The 20,637-nt window shown below is 39.7% G+C and overlaps 1 protein-coding gene across 10 annotated transcripts in view; it reads right to left on the reverse strand.

Annotated features, from left to right (window-relative positions):
- Positions 1-20,637, reverse strand: part of AKAP9 (A-kinase anchoring protein 9) — a 108,021-nt gene that overhangs the window by 44,294 nt on the left and 43,090 nt on the right. For all 10 annotated transcript variants that reach the window (XM_035129723.2, XM_035129721.2, XM_035129719.2 and 7 more), the window contains 8 exons: positions 19,858-19,948; positions 18,807-18,881; positions 17,454-17,807; positions 16,605-16,829; positions 15,150-15,290; positions 14,578-14,678; positions 13,187-13,395; positions 1,762-1,988 (listed from right to left, as the gene is read on the reverse strand). In XM_035129723.2, coding sequence (XP_034985614.2) covers positions 1,762-1,988; positions 13,187-13,395; positions 14,578-14,678; positions 15,150-15,290; positions 16,605-16,829; positions 17,454-17,807; positions 18,807-18,881; positions 19,858-19,948 — 1,423 coding nt within the window. The remainder of the gene's footprint in view (positions 1-1,761; positions 1,989-13,186; positions 13,396-14,577; positions 14,679-15,149; positions 15,291-16,604; positions 16,830-17,453; positions 17,808-18,806; positions 18,882-19,857; positions 19,949-20,637) is intronic.

Below are 20,637 nucleotides of genomic sequence, written 5' to 3' on the forward strand. Positions count from 1 at the left end.
ATGATGCAAGTTCCAAGATCAAATGTGGGACCATTTTGAGGCATGCAAGAAATGTGATTTCTTCTTTGAACACTAAAACTATGCACGCTACAATTTATTGCTTTTTCCAAAAGTCGTTCTAGGTTTCCGGTTAAAAACTGACCTTTTTGATAGGGACTATTTTTTAAAAGGGAAATATTCAGCACTGAAAAATTTGGTTCAAACTTGGTGTGCACATTCATGGCACCATTCTAAAAGTTCCAAGTATTTGAGGAGGGAGAAGAGATGGGTAAACACCAAGGTGTGATGACTCAAAATATTGCAGAAAAATATTGAGATGGAAAGATAAAAGGCTTCCAGTAGGATAAGCAGGTTGAAACAATTCCAATGAAACAACATTAGGATGCAAGACTTATTCAATCCTACGATTCACTAGTTTTTAAAATCAAGTATTTCTTTTCTAGGAAAGCCAACACTGAAAAAACTGCATTGCAAATGAAATCCTATTGCAAGTTACACTGGCATACACATATCTTTCTGGAAATAATAAGAACTGTATGAACACTAGTTGAAACTGGGAACAACTACACATTCCACACTTTGAGGGCACCAATGGTATATAGGTCTGAAGGAATCCAATTTACCGTACTTCCTCACGTTGAGGTACTAGACAATGTTTGTGTGCAGCTTCCCTGTACCCAAAGAATTGGCCCTTCAACCAACTGATACACACAGCAGCCTATAAGAGTTTGAATCCACAGCACGATAAATATCTGCACTCCCAAAGAAGGAATGATCAAAGTCATGGCAACCAAAGAAACAACTTTCAAACAATTTGATTTAGCTTATTCACAACTTTGAACTGTTTACGTTACTGTCTTAAATACATTTAAACATTTAAATGAAAGAAACCTCTGAAAACATAACAAAGACACTTCAAAAGATCTGAAAAACCTACCATAATCCACCAAAAAATCATATACTATTGTAGCTGTACCACCACCAGAAGGGGAGATGGAGGTGGAAAATAAATACACCTGGCTCAACAAATAAACAGGTATCAGGGCTATACAGTAGCTACCTTTTTAGAGATGCTAATGCTTACTTTTCTAAAAACTATCCTACAGTACTATATAATATATAAGGATGTCATCATGCTGTGGTTTGCATGGCCAGCAACAGATGGCTCTGTGAACTACAACGTGAAAAAGGAAAAGTAGTGTTGGTGGATGATAGAGATGGGGGCAGCCCATGCAGGTGAGTGAACAGTCAAGTGACAGTGCAGGTGAGCAGGTAGCCCAGATGATCAACACAGGTATCAGGTAGCCTAGGCAAGCCTCAGAGGAAAAGCCAGGGCAGCTCCCCAGCAACCATTCAGTTTTGCGGCACTGCCCACCAATATTAATGTTTTGGCCTCAGCAGCATTGGAGTAGAGAAGGAAGTAAGCAGAGGCAGGTGGGAACTCCAGGCAGGCCACTGAGGAGCAGTCGGGACAGCACAGGGGAGCTGTCAAACAACCATCTTACCACTTCCCTGCTCCTCAACTTCTGCAGCTAAGGCCAAGGCAACTGTGTCAGTGCGAGGCAGGGAGTATAAGCAGAGGGTGGGAGGAGATCTAAGGGAGAAGGTGTGGTTGGGACAAATTGTAAGGAGAAGGGGGAGTGGAGACTGGGATGAGATGCAAAGGGAGAAGATTTTCAAAACCTATACTGTCTCCAATAGTGTTTTGCAACCCGCTCCTCAATAATCTACTAAGGATATACCGTAATTAAGGAGTGCTACCTGATTGGTGGTTTCGTTTATTGTTTCCAGAAGTTTTTCAACGGCTGCCTGAAGTCGAGAACTGATATTTAAAACCAGCTCTTCATTTTTGGGGTCTACTTCCACTCCAGCAAAGCCATGCTCCGTGAGGTACTGTGAGAGTTCAAGGCCTTCATCTGTGACTTCTGACCACATGCTAGGGCCATCACCTTCTACATCGCTGCCATGATACGAAGACGATGCCTTTTCTACACAAAAATAATAATAATGATAATAATAATATGAATAATGGTGTCTTGTAAAGCTTTTTGGTATTAAAAATGGTAAAACGGGTTCATATATATACAGAATGAATTATGATCAAATAAATAGTACAAATACACATATATAATAATATATGGCCATACTTACACTGTAAAAGCAGGACATCACAGCAACAACAAAAAATACATTTTGCACTAAAAGTTACACAAATAAGGTAGAGAGAATGTTAGCAAGCAGAAACAGGCAATAGAAAAGGAGATACTAACAGAAGAAAAATATTTTTGTAGCATGCTATAGTCTATTCCTCTTATAGCGGGTACATATCTGCAAACAAATCTTATTGGCTTCTGTTAGTGTGTCCCAGTTTGGAATAAGCAGCTGCACATTGGAAGCATAGAGAATGTAAGCATAACATTCAGATTATGCCCTTAATAAATTACTATTGGACAATTAAATCAGGGAACTATTCATGTCGACATCAGGGTTTGTTTTTGTGTTTGTTTGTTTGTTTAAAAAGATATACTACCAAGCGGGCTGCAATTCTATGGACGGATATATGAGTTGGGGGGAAATGATTCCTGCTCTCAACTGGCCTGCTTGGGGCCAACTTTATCTCTCTTTAAGTCTCCTCCTGGGAAGTCTACTCCCTTAGATTTCCCAGCAAACTAAATATATTGTCTGTTGCCTTTTACTCAGATTTCAGTTTTGATCAGTATTTTCCAGTTTAAAAGTAAAATCCACTGTCAGTAATGAAGCCAGCAGTAGCAGTTTTGCAAAAGCTTTCATGTCCAAAACAGCAAAAAGGAAGTCCTGGTTCAGATGTAAGAGCCATCTTAAATTAATAAACAGTGATTTCATGTCATCAATAATAGTCAAGGACTAAAGCACAATTTCTCTATTAGGTTGCAATGTGAACCTGTCATTAAAAGAAGAGCTGGAGGCTGCTGGGTAGGAAGGGACAAGAAGGGAACGCACAGGCACACTCTCTCAGGCCTTTAGGACTGCAGTTTTCTCAGCTCTGTCTGAACCAGGACCATGGCAAGAGGTCTTTCTAGGAATAATTTTATAGTGCCCTTTCCTCTTTGGTGAACTAGTCAGTACAAATTGCAGTAGGCACCACCAACACATCTTGCTTAGGCTTTCAGAGCCTTGGTGTACAGTACCACCTTTATAATATCCATGAAATATTTTCCTTAATATGAATTACTGTTACATATCTCCTTTTATAGTTTTCGTAAGGCCAACACAAAATTCCATAAAACTGCAACACTCCATGAACAAAAATAAAACAGCATAGTTTTTATATGAATGGAATGAATAGCTGGATGAGTGTCAAGTTTACATTCACATGGCACCTTTCATCTGCACAGGATGTCAAAGCACTTTACATGCCCTGCAGGATTCAAACTGAGAGCCGTCAGCGTGCAGTTCCCTTAGGGATTTGCTGGCAAATGTTTTAGGCCAACATTTAGGATGGATTTGGAGAAAGGAAGAGTTTAAAAACTTTCCAAACCCTTCTTAAAAAAACAAAAACAAAAACTTTCTACAGACTTAACCGCTCACCCTTTTTACAATACGCAAAGTGCTACTATTCCATCAGGAGGTGAAGGGCCTCCTGGTGTCAAAGCATATTTACTGCAGGAGCTTTAATATCCTCAGAGTAGAAAGGACCTTTGAGATGCACATCCAGGATACTGTTTGGTCAATGTTAATACATTGGTTAAGGCTGAGTCGAGGGGAAGCATAACCCCGTACTGAGCCACCGACACCACTTACTGACGCAACGGATGCTCTTTGAAGTTCAACCATCTTTAAGTACTGACCAGGTAAGAGACCCTGCTTAGCTTCTGACAAATAAGAACCTGGAGTACAGTAAGCAGAGCTACAGAAAAGATACAGTCAATTACAAAGATGTATTAGTTACTGCGTATTCTAAACTATGTGCAAAGTCCAATGGGTATATATTACTCAGGCCCAATCCACAACTTCATTACTCTGCGCGCCATTGCCCAATGCCCCCTTTGACCCAGGAAATAGGGCACCCAAGCTTGTAGCTTTGGCCATGCGTCCTCACTATTAGCCCTTCTGGGTAGGGCATTAACTTCAGAAGGTGCATCACAGCGTGCCTCAGGTATCCGTAGACCTGAGGAACGGCTGTGGGTTAAGAGCCTAGCAGTGCCATGCAGTTCAGCAAAGCTGACTCAGTTGCCAGTTTAACTCTCGTATTCCATGCTTTTCATGGAAACAGAAATGCACCCTTTTCATTTAGGTTGCAGACTGTAGGTTTGCTTGCTTTTCTAACCCCCCTTAAGTAACATGAAATTTTAAAACTGTTGCTAACTAAAAACCTTTAAACATATCCTTGCAGAGAAAATGCACGTCGTTCACATTAATCTACCATACCCTATAATCTAAGTCCTTACAGGAAATTTTTGCTGAGGTTGTATGGCTGGATGTATTGTGCTTCAGTAAGCTACTTTGGAATACAGGATGCTATTTTCATAGAATTACACAGATGTGCAAGAACATTTAAACTTCTTAAGGTATATGAGGTTTTCAAATCAGCAGGTTTTGTGCTGACTTAGCCTTTGTTTTCAGCAGCTCATGTTTTTTCAAGTGTTTATATGTATAATTATGAAGTAAATCTCCCTTATGTATTCCAGTGGATGAGGGGCTGTGAAAGGATTGCAAATATTTTGAAGTTACGTTTCTAAAGCCTTGTGTTGGCTCTAGCTATTAACCAAAAGCTCTAGGATTGTGACACTTGGTATGGGCAGCTCCTGTGATTAGATGGGACCTGTTTATGCCCTGTCTTAATGGAAGCTGAGCCAATGATGGGATGCTCATCTCTGGCCAAGAGCTCATACAATCCTGCTTGTTCCTCCATCTGGTACCACACAGTAGTGCCAGCACATAGGGAAGAATTATTTCCTTTGGTTCACCTCAGGCTATACTTATGGGGCTGAGATTGGGGACTTTGCCTCAGTTTCTGGCAGGCCTACGCAAGTGGAGTCTGAATAGCAACAGTGGAGTGAACGCCTTGGTGTGAATAGGGAAAGTGTCAGTATGACAACAGACCTAAAACAACTTCCCACTCCTCCACACATTTGCAGTTTGATTTTGGCTGTTAGTTCACAGGGGCTGTGAGTCAAGGGTACCATTTTAGGTGGTTCAACACCAGAAGCTGAACAGGGACACTGTAAAATAACTGAATCATTGAATGCATCGTGAAGGCTTCAGCAATCCATGACATGAGCTCTCTATAAATAAGCATGAGTTGCTGGACGTCTTACATTAATGCCACTTCTATTTACATAGATTATATATGGGGACTATACCTTATAAAAAATGATCCTTTCTGTGTTGTGTTTGGTGCTCAGACATAGCCAAATCCACAACTTTCCCTCACCATTCCATCTATCCTGTTCTTAAGCTCTCTAAACTTTCCAATTTATTTAACTCTCATGAGTTCAGAATAGTTTTGCAACATATACGTTCTGTCTACTTTCCTCTGGCTTACACATACAGCTTCACCCTAGACCAGTGATGAAGACAGCTGTTTTTTCTTTGCCCATCTATAATTGCTGACCATACCCAAAAGCAAGCCTTCCTTGAAGAGCCCAAAAGAAGTCCTTCATTCACACACCCTCTCAAAGAAGCATCTCAATGAGTTACATAAAACCAAAACAAAGCATGAAGTGACAGATCATGCTAAATATATGATTGCATCTTAAGATCAAATTTTAAGATTAAAGATTTATGTTTTAAATCCGCAACTCCTAACAACTAATGTTTTATATGAGAGGGCGTTTCTTTGTATTTCGATGCAGATTTAATTAATCACAGAATTTTTGTAAAAGCCTGAAATTTATTTCTTCCTGTGCAGTAACTTTTATGCTGTTGCCATCTTAACAACACTCCTCTTTTCCTCTTATTCATCCGTGCCTCTAGAAAGCAATGTCATGGCACATTAACCTGGCTTGGACGTATTCCAAAGTTATTGTATTGCTACATGCATAAACACCAGGGCTTATGTACATACCACAGCTGCAAAGAAGAGATCAGAAGCTTTTTGCTTCAAATTGCAACAAACTATGGTTACTTATTCTGTCCAAACCTAGACAAACTGTGGTTAATCTTAACAAACCAACCAACTGCAAACCATGGTTTATGATCCTGACTTCTTTCTTAAACCTAAACCACTAAGCACAGGTCTCAAGTTGAGAAAAATTAGTTGAAAACAGAAGCAAAAGTTTCCAATCTCCTCCCTGAGAGTTGAGATAAGCTTACAGACCCATTTCTGTAGCACTAAATAGTGGCCTAGCATTATGTCAACATACAGCCATTGTCTCCGGATACCTTTTTATGCTTAGTCATTCCTAATAAGTGATGTTTCAGACGTGATATCATTCACACATGCAAAGCATTTCCATCTATGAAGCAGCGCGTAATCCGTGTGCACAATTGTATACGCCTGAATTTTTCAACATGAGTATCACATGGTTTCCAAAACAACAGAATTGGAGGGAGGAACTGAAGTCAGAAAATATGCAACAAGGAGAAACTAGTTCCCCAAAGTGCCAAATACCAAGGCTTATCACGTTTCAGAACCAACATTTTATCTTCAGGAACTCTGGTTTTCCTTACGTCAACAGATAGGCAGTGAAGTGTAGGTGGGTTCCCACAAGGCAACATACAGTGATAACAGCAAGAACCTCTATTGAACTAAAAGAACTTGACAACAGGGGCAAGGCAACTGCTTATATACATTTCTGAAGGCTTGGACCACTCCCACTCCCAACATGATTGGCTGTCTAAACTTCCAAGCTGCGAATCATAACTCAGAGTTTAAGGGCCAATGGCAGAGGCCCAAATCCTGAATTGTTCTGTGATTGGATATCACGTATCCAATCAGAACACAGGGGCTCAGAATCCTTAGTCCAGGCAAACACAGACCACTGAATACATAACAGGCAGCAACACCGGTGTAAGCTGCTTCAGAAAGTCTAAGATTGCTCCTGAACAAAGAATTTTGCATTAATCTGCAATAAATCTCAATAGTTAAGAATAAATACAATATGGTTACATAGCAAATGTTTGTGCAGGTGCACCAACACATTTGTAGCCTGCATATGGCTTATATGCTATGTTTTACTAGTATTTGACCCAATTTTGGGTCTTCCTAAAAAAACAACCCTCAACTTTCGGGGTGTCCTAGTTTTACATGGAGACACTTTCTGCATTGGAATTTTGTCTTATCTGAAAAAGTATTCTGTTCCAGACCAGATAGCATTCTTGTATAATACCACATGGAGTTCTGTACTACTGAGCAAGCACAGTGGTAGATAATTATTTGCAGGCACAGCAAGTCCTTGATTATATAACCATCTCTGACATTAAACCCCCAAATCTACTGGGATTTATTTTTTTAGCTTGGTTGACATACTACACCAAAAGAATGAACGACTTAGATATATTCCTTATATAGAGTTGCTTACTAAATTCCAGTCAGCTGTGCTATCTCAATTTATCACCAAATGTGTATTTTGGCCCTATGTACCATTTAAAATTGAGAGGGTATTTTATAGGAACCGATGTTTTTAACTATGTGAGTTCAGCTGACATAGTTGGCCAATTTAAGGAAACAGCATTCAACTTAATATTCCAAACAATTTCTTGTAACATATACTGGCTGTGTTTGTCCATCACAATAAACCATGGTTTAGTGCAGGCATCCCCAAACTTCGGCCCTAGAATTCCCATGATCCCTGACCACTGGTCCTGTTAGCTAGGGATCATGGGAGTTGTAGGCCAAAACATCTGGAGGGCCGCAGTTTGGGGATGCCTGGTTTAGTGTAATAAGCACCAATCACAATTGTCATGGTCAAGTCATAAGACTCTTTTACTCCCACATGGTCATGAGGAATTGGAAGCTTTAACTTGCCTTTTGCTTTTCCTTAACCAAGTTTTGTAATCTGGTGAGACCAACTATGGCTAACACGATTTTTCTAATAAAAAACAACATTAAATCAGAGTGCATTCATAATTCACACATTAGAGAAACTTAAGGTACACCTAAAACAGCTTTAAATATATATCTACTAGTTTAGCATAATTATTGTTTAAAGGTGTCATGGCACCTACCCTTTGGAATCTGCCCCCCTCCTTGGTCACATATTAGACAGCCTATCTCTGTTGTCCTTTTGGTGCCTCCAGAATACCATACTCTTTCAACAGCCTTTTAAGTGGAGATCCCAGTCTGCATCTGTACTGGAACTATTTTAACTGTTTGCATACATGGAATTGTTTTTAAAAGTTTGTATTGTTTCATGCAGAATCATAGTATCAAAGAATTGTAGAGTTGGGAGGCACCACGAGGATCATCTAGTCCAACTGGTCGATCGCGAACTACTGGTCGATCAACTTTGGCTTCCTGAGAAAAGCTCAACAACTTTGAGTAGATCCCTGCCAGTTTTTTTAATACTGTGAATAGATCACAGTGTATTGGAAGTGCCTGGTCCAGAGCCTCAGGCTCTACTGAGTGATCCATGTGATGAGGGCATATATGAAATTGTTTTAAATTGTCCCCCTCCTTTTTTGTTTTATTGCTGTAACAGATTTAGTTGTTTTTATAATTGTATATTTTATTGTTGTAACTTACCCTAGGATCTTGTGACAACAACGACAACAACAACAATACAAACAAACAGTAAGCAGGGCTCGTAATTGGAGCCAAGGATAAAGGAAGTTCCCCTCTCATATTGAGAATGGAAGGTGCAGATTTCTTTATATTTCACTATGATGCACTCTTACTCTTTCTGCTCACAGAATGAACAATTCATTTTTATAATAAAAATTAGAAGCCTTCGTGCTGAAACCGGTAGTGAACAAAATGTCATGTCATTAAATTCTATACTCCATAAATCAGTATGACAAGGTTCATCAGTGTTTATTTTTAAATACTGAGACAAGTTAGTACAAGTTGGAGAAGGCAAGTATAGTCTTGTATTTCACTGCACACATTACCTATGCTCCAAAGAGCAGAATTACAACAAATGACTGACTGAGGGCCAACATAGATGAGACATGGGGAATCCAGGGCTGGAAGTTGTTGTACTACAACTCCCATCAACCACAGCAAGCACGGCCAGTAGTTAAGGTACAACCAACAACTAGAAGGGGTACCAGGTTGCCTATCCCTGCTCTATGGTAATGTCAAACAACAATCACAAAACAGTTTCAAAACAATTTGATAAAACAATATACCGTATTGGCCAGAATATAAGCCACACTCCCCCCCCCCCCCAAATCTGACCATGAAAAGTTAAATGCGGCTTATATTTGCAACCTTACGTAAAGTATCCAGTATGCAGCCAGGAACGTGGGGCAAATAGCGCCAGGTGCGCAGCGAAGGGGCGCCCACCCCATGCGTAATTCCCCATCCTCTTCCCCAAGGCAGCAGCTTATATTCAGGTATTGTGTCCCCCCCCCCAAAACTTTTAAATGTGCGGCTTAAATTCGGGTGCGGCTTATCTTCAGGCCAATATGGTATTCACTACATAATACTGCCTAAGTAGAGTGATCCTAAACTAGCTTTTTCTCCTGCATAGACACAATTCTTTTTTTATTTCTCATAAGATTTGATTAAGGCTTTTTTCATAATACAGTACAATACAATAAAAAAACTAACATAAATAAGAGCAAAAACAGGGAGGGAAATAAAGAGAAAGAGAAAAGAAAATGCAGATTTTGTTTCTCAAAGGTAGATCTGCGTCCTACACCTGGGAGCTTCCCTTTCTTTTCCCTGTCTCCTACCCTGGGAGGTCTTCCCTTCCCTGCCTCTCACTCTGGGTCATTCACCAACCAACCATCACCTTCATGTGTGTATAATTCCAATAATGTCCCAGATTAGAGGACACCAAGGAAAACAAGAGAGGAAAAAAGAGAGAAGGAAAATATAAAAAATAATAGGCAATACTTCCCCAATCTTCAGACCCAAATGTCTCAGGTTCATTCATTTTGTCTTCCACGCAAAAAGTAATTATTATTAACAAATGCCAGCATTATTTTTTCTCCAGTAACTTCAACAACCATTCATCCGTATTAAGCAATACTAAATATTTTCTTCTTTATTCACACAAGAGTCTCCCCACTGTAGTCAGACTACAGAGATACAATTCAAGCACTAATTTATTTTTGAAAATCCAGATAATGTTCCATTCATTCCTCTGTTGTCACAAGCATCTGTTTGCAGTGATTTCTGGTTGGAGACAAGCATGCAACCTCAGCATTACTTACACTGTACTCTTTGAGTTTTAGCTTCCAGTGTTACCAACAAGGTGAACTGAAAAGTCTTTGTGGTTTCACAAACATTGCCATTAGAGTAGTAGTCATGAAAAGCAGCGGAGGAAGGGGGTGGGTAGAAACTATCTAACCCTTATTCTATTCCTCAGTCCAGACAAAGAAATCTGCTGGGGAGTCCTGCCAGGTTAATTAAGCAAAACAACAGTTGAAACAAATGCAACACACTTAAGAGGGTTTGGAGGTGGCTAGAAGCCATCACTGACCTGCTATGGGGTTAGGAAAAGGGGAGGGAGAGACACAGGTAGGTAAATTAGACAATGGAGAGATTCCTACTCTTCCCCCCAACCCCACCCTACAAAAAACAAAAAACAACTTGCAGATCTAAATCTGCCTAAATCTACCTACTCAAAATGAGTTTGTAACCTCTCATACCAAACATATACAGTTCTTCTCAATGCAACACAAATCATAATAAAAATACACAGTCACTCCATCTCCAAGCACTTTGTACAAGGAAATCTGGTCAGCCAAGTGTCCTTTGTCTTGAGGAAAATGAAAACTGAATCCTCACAAACGTGTTAGAACCTTCTCTGAAAAACTTTCCATGTCACCCTCTCCCAATGTCCTAGTATCCTTCTCTCTCTCTCTCTCTCTCTCTCTCTCTCTCTCTCTCTCTCTCTCTCTCTCTCTCTCTCTCTCTCTCTCTCTCTCTCTTTAAAAAACGGCTTTTGACTTTTTCTTCTTGATTATACAATCTCTTCCCACACCTCCTTTCTTGGTCTCTTTCAAGTGGCTTATTGATATATCCCCAGAGGCACTAGGTCAGTCTGCCACTAGGAAACCAGGCACAATGTTCAAATCTCCAATCACCATTCTGCCACATGAGCAGGCAGACCACACTGAGTGGAGAGAAGAAGAAAAAACAACAGAGCAAAAGACAGCATGATCTTTCTTGTTAGCACAGGAAGACTAGATAATGTAAAAATGCCATAGAACAGAGATAGTGTTAACAACAAGAGAACACCAAAGCAATCTGCAAACACCTAAACTTCCAAGAGGACTGCTGCGTACCTCAGGAGTAAGATTCACATGTTTAGCTGGCAACCTCCAGTCTACCTATTCCACAGCAGCCCCAGGGCTTTTTAAAAAGGATATTAAGTAGGAAAAAACCTCTGGGAATTGCTTCATTGGCATTTTTCATAAGTCCTATTTCACTGTACTGTAATTTGTAAATCTCATAGGCATGAGTTACATAGAAAACATTCAATTAAAATTGTAAGACGTTTTAGCTTCAATATTCGGCAGCCAAGCATGCAAGTTCATTTCCAGAAGCATTTTTTCAACACACTTCACTTTATTTCGGTAATAATGTAGGTAGGAACATTTCCTTAGTGGCCCTGTAAAAACACTCATAATGTAAAACTAAGAATGAGGTCAGACCGCTGGTCAATATATTACAGTGTTCCATCTCTGACAATGCTCACACAAGAAATTTTAATGCTGAAGAATAACAAAGGATACCTTATTGCTTAACATTAATGCCAAATCTCTGTATGTTTACAGCACCATAGTAAATATAAACAAGGATTCATGTTCTAAAGTCCTAAGACCTACTGATGCTCCTTTCTTCTGGTAATGTGTGTGCTTGTTTTATTTTGACTGGTGATTAGCCATTACTAAGGTTACATTTGGTTGCAGTATTGTTAATTATGGTTAAGAGACTGTGAGTGTGCTATGACCTGGAACACTCCCTCTTCTGCACAAATTATTCCCTTTCTTCCAAGGTCTTGTTAACTAGCATTTAGTGTTATGTCTAAAATTAGCCATGGTTAGCATCAATGCAGCCAGATTTCTTTAACCAAGGTCTGGAAATCTACTTCAGCAACTAGTTTCAAGCACTGGTAATCAGGAATGAATAATCATCTGACGCCCAAATATACATTCAGTTTTCTATTTTACTTATTTATTTATTGCTAATTCAACACAGAAGTATGGGGAGATCCTCACTGATGCAGAAATATCATCTGTACAATGGAATGGAATGGGTCAAGAAACTGTGATAAGCCAGGCTGCAATATTAATGGCTGAACATAATGTCCTGACTACTTGAAACTAAGCTGAGCAAATGAAGCTCTGCGCACAAACTTTGAGATTGCTGCTGCTTATAGAAGAGAGACATTGGAGTTGTCATCAAGCTTGTACTAAGATGTAGTTGTTGCCTGATACCAGTCAAAATGTTGAGCATCAATCAACATATTGATTAAGCACACTACTTTAAGCGCACTACTTCAAGCGTGTATACACACACACACACACACACACACACACACACACAAAATATTTCTGCCAAATATCAATATTCTCACAGCGGGGTAGTGGGATTTGTTTATCCAGCTTCCTGTCTTTGTCTGGGACCTACAAAAGCACATCCTTCAACATGGAGCTGTGTTCTACATTCCCAGTTGGTGGCAGTGATGCTTCTGAATACCAGCTGCTGGAAACCACAGAAGGGGAGAGCGCTCTTGTGTTTGGATCCTGTTGTGGATTTCCCACAGGCTTCTAGTTGGCCACTGTGAGCACAAGATACTGGAAGAGATGGACCACTGGCCTGAACCAGCAAGATACTATTATGTTCTTAGATATTTACATCCCATGGAGCCAATGGCATCATGGAGCCCACTCCATTCCATGGAAAAGAGCCAATTACAAATTAAAACCCTAAACTATATAAATCCAAACTCAGTTTTAGGTTTCTTATTACAGAATTAGTTTTAGAGCCAAATTTTAGAGTTCCCTTAACACACCTGTTGTCGGCAGTACAGATTCCGAATAGCTTCCATATAAAAAGCAACAGAGAGCATGGCCTCATTGCAAGTACCTGCTTCGTAAGCCACACAGATGCCTGGTTTTGTGGAATCCTCAGCTCTGGTCTCCCATGCAAGACTTTTAAAAGGCAACTGACATTTAGACGAGCGATCCAGAAGTCCTACAACATGGCGGCCAATTGTTTCTTCTACAGCTACAGTAGTCTTCACGACTTCCAACAGAATCTTCAGCAGTCTGTTATTGGCTTTCTGCAAGGCACATCTGGAAACAGAAAACGGAAAGTGAACTCAATCAAAATTTGTGCACTGAGAATTACACGTTACACAATGGTAACAGAAATATTAGATGATGCAGGGCATAAAGCTGCAGACAAAACTTAACGAAATCCAAATAAGCAACCAACGGTAGAAAGTTGAGTGATTGGCATATTAACTCAAACTCAACCAAAGACCACTTACTTCCAGATGAATAAAGTTCATGACTCAAAGCCATGGATAAGGGAACATCAGAACTAAATGAGTCCCCCAGGTGGTGCAATAAGCAAAAGGGTTTACTAGCATACTAAATGCTTCCAACTCCCAATGAGAACAGGATGCCGGAAGAGATGAAACTTTGATCTGATCCAGAAGGGCTCTTACAGTTTTATGAGTGGGGCGGGTGGAGACATGCTTGAAGACAAACTGAATATATACAAATAACTTTTCTGTGTTGCTTGATTCTGTGTATATTAAGTTCCACTATGTTAAATGGAGCCTACCCCCAAATAATCCTGCATAGAACTGATCTTTTGAGCACCAGCCTATGCATGTTTAAGAGACTTTTGGGGCTCCTTTGGCACTATACATTTAAAGCAACATTACACCACTTTAAATAGTCCCAGCTTCCCTTAAAGAACCATGAAAACTGTATAGTTTAAGGGTTCTGGGAGTTCCTTGGGAAGAGAGATTGACTTTTAAACCACTTTCAGAAACGTGCAGAGAAAACCACAAGCAGCATTACATTATTGTAATCACACAGCTTGTATCCGTCAACCAGCAAAATCACTGTTACGAAAAACCAAACTGTAAATGTAAGTTGGAATACAGCTATAATAATATCACGGAGCTTAATGCATATGGACAAATCACATATAGTACACAGATGTGGCACAAGGCACTAACTACCACTACTAATCCATGTGATAATATGGCTACTTATTTAATTCAGTAATTAAATTTTAACACCCCACCCCAAGTTTTTAATGTGTAAACATTCAAAGTAAAAAGTGACAAGGATCCAATCCTGGCTCATTTTAGTCAAGCAATGCCCTGAGATGAAAACATCTACAGATCTGTAGTCACATTACATAGCTAACATATCATTGACATTGACCTATCAGCCTCAAAGTTATGCAATTTCTTCCAGCTGTAAGCATAAAGTTTCTCAGTCTTCTTAACAGCCTACCTTTCTTTGGAAAGGATATCCGGAGAAGTTTCTTCATGCTTTCCTTCACTTTCACCTTCACAGGTTTCCTCTTTGGATTCATTTTGACTTACATTTTCACCCTGGGTAAGTTTTGGCAATGGCAGAGAGGAAAAAAGATACAAAAATCCTGTCATATTGGAATCAGCATGAATTTCTGCTTCACAGTCATGTTATAAAAACGGGAGGGGGGAAAACCCCACACCATGATTCACAAGCTTTATATAGATTTAAGTAATAGTTAACTATCCTGTTATCAGATACCTCAAGCTACAGATTGAAATAGTTTAGTCACAGCCTATAAGAATCAAGTTTGTTGTGCTAAGTAAACAGTTTCTCAGTTCCTTGTTGGGTGTTACTACAGCAACATTAAAATTAGAGTTTGCTTTCAATATCATGTCAGCTGCCTATGCCCCACCTTCTTGTTTGATCAAACCCCATTTAAGTAAATCTGACACCTAACAGGAAAATGTCCTGTGCTGAAAAGAGCAACAATAGCAAGGCTACTTCATTTACATTCCGCAGCTTCTAAAGACAGCCAAAGTCTACACTACCTGTGTCTGAGTACCACTGTTTTTTAGCTCACAGGGTAGCTTCTCTCTCCCTGGCACGAGCTGCTCCTTCAGTGATTCTAGTTCCTCTAAAAGAATTTGTTCTCTTTCTGTGATGATGCTTTCACTATCCAGTGTGTCACTCTGAAAAAAGAAGAAGAGCACACCACTAACATATTAGAAATACCACAAAAGGAATCAGATATATACTGTATCTGACAATCGTAAGGCTGGGTCCCAGATATGACACCATTAAAAATTCTGTTCACTTTGGACACAGGATTAAAGAGAAAACCCAGTCTAAAATTAGGACACTAAGATAAACAGTTCAGTAGTTAGTTAGTGTATAGTTTATATGTGTATATGGGTTGGGTCTGGACTTGCATTCACGGAAGGAACGTAGACCCAGCAGATGCTCTCAGCCGCAGGAGGACCACGGTGATTTTTGCCCATTACTCCTTTCCCTTGCATCTTCTATGCTGTTCTTGAGGGTTCTGTAGGGGGGGGGGGACCCAGCTCCCCCTCCTCTATGCAAATAAAACTCCACTGAACGCAAATCTGGATAGAATCTCTCTCTCTCTCTCTCTCTCTCTCTCTCTCTCTCTCTCTCTCTCTCTCTCTCTCTCTCTCTCTCTGTACATACACAGAGTTTTTAACATACATTGGCAGACAAAATGTAATCATACTGCTTAATCAATTCCGCCATAAGATTATGACACAAACCCCCTTTTATTTGCATTCTTTATGGGGTGGTATTATTTAATCTCTGGCAAAATGTAGCACCTTTTCATTCTCATATCAAAGATATCTATTGAATTTCTGTTCACGGGTTGCCTAGAGAGAGCTAAACCATGAGCCTGGATTTGAACGACACACTAAGCCAAATCATGACTTGGGTTCAGTACAGTGCAGCAGCAGCAGCAGAACTGATGCTTGTAAAAGGCAAGGACCACTGTTCAATTCATGAAATATCCCCAAGACTCTTTGAGTTGATGAGAATTGCCAATACTGTATTGGTAGTGACAAGAAAGCTGCTCAATTTATCTGTTTTGTGTTGTTGTTGTTGTTGTTGTTGTTGTTGTTTTTAAAGTAATACAGGAAATTTCAAGCCAAACAAGTGAAAAATGTATCCTTCACACAATATGCATCTAGATTCAGGTAGGTAGCTGTGTTGGTCTGATGCAGTCAAAATAAATTAAAAAATTGTCCAGGAGCATATTCTTTAGATACCATCTGAAAAAGTGTGCATGCACACGAAAGCTTATACCCAGTACAAACTTAGTTGGTCTCTAAGGTGCTACTGGACATTTAAAAAAATATTTTTATTTATTTTGACCATATGCATCTGTTTGTGCATGTCATAAGTCTTACAGAAAACCATGGGCAGGGGAGGGTGATTTTTTTGGGGGGGGGGTTGCCCATATTTTCAGATCTTTCCTGTCTCAGGGCTCACATTACCTCTGCTAATTGTACTTTAAGCCTATCAAGCTCTGCTAGGAGGCTCTCTTGGTTTTCCTTCTGTAGCTCCAGCTGCTGCATGTGACCCTGTTTCAGTATTTCTGTTGCCTGCTGATGTTCCTGATGCTGACGGACAAGCTCTTGACGCATATCTTCCAAACGCTCTTCATACAATGATCTCTGACTTGAAGATACTATGCTGGAGGTTGAAACTTCATTTTGAATCTGTAATTTTTGTTGGCAAGTATTAAAAATGGCATAAGTTCTGTGAAGTAAAATTTCTACCTTACATAGATACAGCTTTAAATGTATACCACCAAATACACGAGCCTATTAAGTCAGAAACATCCGATTTTAAAACTCAAGAAGTTTAAAGCCATGCTTCGCTAATAAGAACATTTATGGCAATAAAATGTTATTTACAGTACAGTCCTATAGATATATACTCAAAGTAAGCACCATCAAGTTACTCCAAAATAAGTGTACAGGATTGCAACCTTTGTGAACTTTTAGTCTTTTATGTCCTTTTTTGCATTATTGTGTTTAAACCAGACTTCCTCAACCTCGGCCCTCCAGATGTTTTGAGACTACAATTCCCAGCATCCCTGACCACTGGTCCTGCTAGCTATGGATCACGGGAGTTGTAGGCCAAAAACATCTGGAGGGCCAAGGTTGAGGAAGCCTGTTTTGAACTATACAAGCTGAATATCAACCCCCACAATTACAGGGTACCCACCCTACCCCCATTCTCAAGCATTATTGTGTACTGCACAACAGAACCATGCACCAGGAACAAAGAAAATTCACCAAGTTATGATTTTCAAAGTAAATATATTTGACTGTATTTACCAGAGATGTATTCTGCATAAGCTCTCTATCATTTAAGGAAGAGATTGTTGAATCAAAGTTGTGTAACCCAAATGTTTTAGCAGGCTTAACATCTGGTTGAAATTGTCCTTCAAGTGATGAAATTTCACCATATTCTTCACTGATCTCTCTGCTAAGGGATTTGGATTCTTCATACTTAGGCATCGAAATAAGAAGAGAAGCACTATCGAATTTTTCAAGACATTCCTTTCTAGTGAAATTATTTTCTTGCTGCGTTTCTATTGGTACTACCGATAGCATTTCTTCTTCCTTTAGATTAGCAATCCTTGCTAGTTCATTTTTCTGTGCAAACTCAACGCTCATGGTTACCACCACCTTAATAAATAACAAATTGAGAGTGAGAGAAAGAGAGGAGCTACTTTAGATTTTCATATAGCTCAATGAATGATACATTCTCTCCATTAGTGACAGTGTAAAATTAAGCTTGCATTATGCATATTAAAACAAGTATTCAACAAAACAAATGATTTTTTATTTTTAATTGTTTGTGACATTTGATAAATGGAATAAATATGCATGGGTTAATAGGAATTAGCTAAAGGTATGTTGTAGTAGTACAACAGGCAATATCTATATGAGGATTGCTTATTATAAGGCAAGGCGTACTCCTCAAAAGTATTCCACAATGCATACAGCACTGACAGTTCAGTTTATACCAAACCATGGTTTGTGCTAACCATAGTTTAGAAGCCAAACTACAGTCTGAATCAGGTCTGGATAAAGTTTTCCAGACCATGAGCTGCATTTCCTCACAGACAACTTGTGGGGCACACAGGGAATCACATGCCAGTGGTCAGCTGACACAGAGACAAATCTGGGTAAATTAATGGAGGTACAGTTGGCTACATTTCAGCCACCCAAAAACCAGAGGTTTCTACACTCCATCACCCACCACCACCAGTCCTTCCTTCATTGAGGCATCACAGTTCAAGGAGACATTCAAGCTAGGCAAAAGGCTGTGATGAGAGTGTGCAGGGCTGATGAGGGGTATGGCCCTGGGAGACACTCAAGTGTGGAATAGAAAGGCTTGAAGGGATTCATTTGACAACCCGCCCCCCCAGCCTTAGGTTCTCCAATGCTGTTTTAAACTACCACACAAATGATGCTTTACACTGTTTGCCAGTCTTGTATCTGCTCAGCACTCCTGTATTTACAGGAAGTTGGCTCTCTGGTTGTCTCATAGAGATAGAGATGATAGAGATATATATGGTCTGCCAGTTTCGACGTAATGCCAAACTATAGTAAACCTTCCTTAACCATGTTTTGGCATGATTCTGAATTAAACCCCAACATATTGCCCTAGAAAGATGGTACCTTTGCTACTTCTTGTAGTAATTTTTCTTGGTACCGTTCCTCCAGAAATTCAGTAACAGCAACGTCATTAGTGAGCTATATATATTTACAAAAAACAAAACAGGAAATGTATTCATTTTTAAATATTTTTTTGCAAAAAAAGAAAATCACTTCTGACTACCGTATTCTAAAAGGTTAACTGTACATATTATAAACTATGCCTTGAGATGAGAAGGTTAAGGGGTGATATGATAGCCATGTTCAAATATATAAAAGGATGTCATATAGAGGAGGGTGAAAGGTTGTTTTCTGCTGCTCCAGAGAAGCAGACACGGAGCAATGGATTCAAACTACAAGAAAGAAGCTTCCACCTAAACATTAGGAAGAACTTCCTGACAGTAAGAGCTGTTCGACAGTGGAATTTGTTGCCAAGAAGTGTGGTGGAGTCTCCTTCTTTGGAGGTCTTTAAGGAGAGGCTTGACAGCCATGTGTCAATAATGCTTTGATAGTGTTTCCTGGATGGCCCTTGTGGTCTCTTCCAACTCTATGATTCTATGATTCTATGATTCAGCGTGAAGCAAGGTGATGGCCAGGCATAGACTTTCAATGTTGTATACAACACTGATTTCTAACAGCAACTCTTTTACTGGCTAAAGCATAGATTTTTTGAGGAAAGAGCTCAGCAGTGGCTCATCCTGCATCTCATTCAGTGGGTAATAACAGCCCATACCACAAAGCCCTGTTCTTTTGCTGCAGCAGAATTAACACAGCAAATTACCCTTTTGAAACACATGTTGAGTGTTCTATCTCGGAATCAAATAGAAGTTGTTAAGAGTGAGGAGAATCTCCTGACCAAGTATGAAATCACTTTACACTATTATCATTTGCTCAAGAGGCCCAAATCTACTTAAATAAAGCTAAAGGTAGTTCGATCACTGCAAATAAGTTAATCCCAAATGAAATCTGTTTACAAGTTTTGTGTGTGCTTGTTATACTAATAAGGATCTCTTATTTGTAAATACTAAAAAGTATGCTGGGGGGAAAAGTAAAAATCTAGAGTAATCTACAGTACCTCTTCTGTGTTTTCTGTACCCTGTTGATGAGCACTTTTGGCGCTCTTCCCATTCTGCTTAACTTCATTTTCCTGTGATTCCACAGAAATACTAAAAAGAAAATTTAAAAGGTGAAGCACTAGAAGACATTTCTTCTCCTAAGATGTGTCCATTGTTAAAAGAAAACACCCATCAGAGTCACAGATATAATGAAACTTTCCAAAGCAATCCAGTATTAATAGATAACATAATCACCATTGTTTCTCAAAAGTGGCAAGTACAGTTGTACCTTCGTTTTCAAACAGCTGAGTTCTCGAACGTTTTGGCTCCCGAACGCCGCAAACCCAGGAGTGACTGTTGCAGTTTACAAACTATTTCTGGAAGCCGAATGTCTGACGGGGCTTCCGCAGCTTCTGATTGGCCGCAGGAGCCAAACTAATTCCCCCTTTCTTACTGGGAGAACAGGCAGTACCGGTAGTATATTTGCCTGTACTCCTCCCTTCATGCTAAAATAGTACATGGTACCCTCATCCTTGTCTCATACTGCAGCACCAATAGAAGACCAGGGGTTTGAAGGTTTTCCCTGCTATCCCAACTGCTGCATAATAATATAATAATAATAAGAATAATTTATTATTTATACTCCGCTCATCTGGCTGGGTTTCCCCAGCCACTCTGGGCGGCTTCCAACAGAAATATTAAAATACACTAATTTCTTAAAGATTAAAAGCTTCCCTAAACAGGGCTGCTTTGCAGATGATCTCTCACATCTACACTCTCTGCTGCAGCTCTTTAACACT

Source organism: Zootoca vivipara, chromosome 12, assembly GCF_963506605.1.
Source record: "Zootoca vivipara chromosome 12, rZooViv1.1, whole genome shotgun sequence".
Classification (NCBI taxonomy): domain Eukaryota; kingdom Metazoa; phylum Chordata; class Lepidosauria; order Squamata; family Lacertidae; genus Zootoca; species Zootoca vivipara.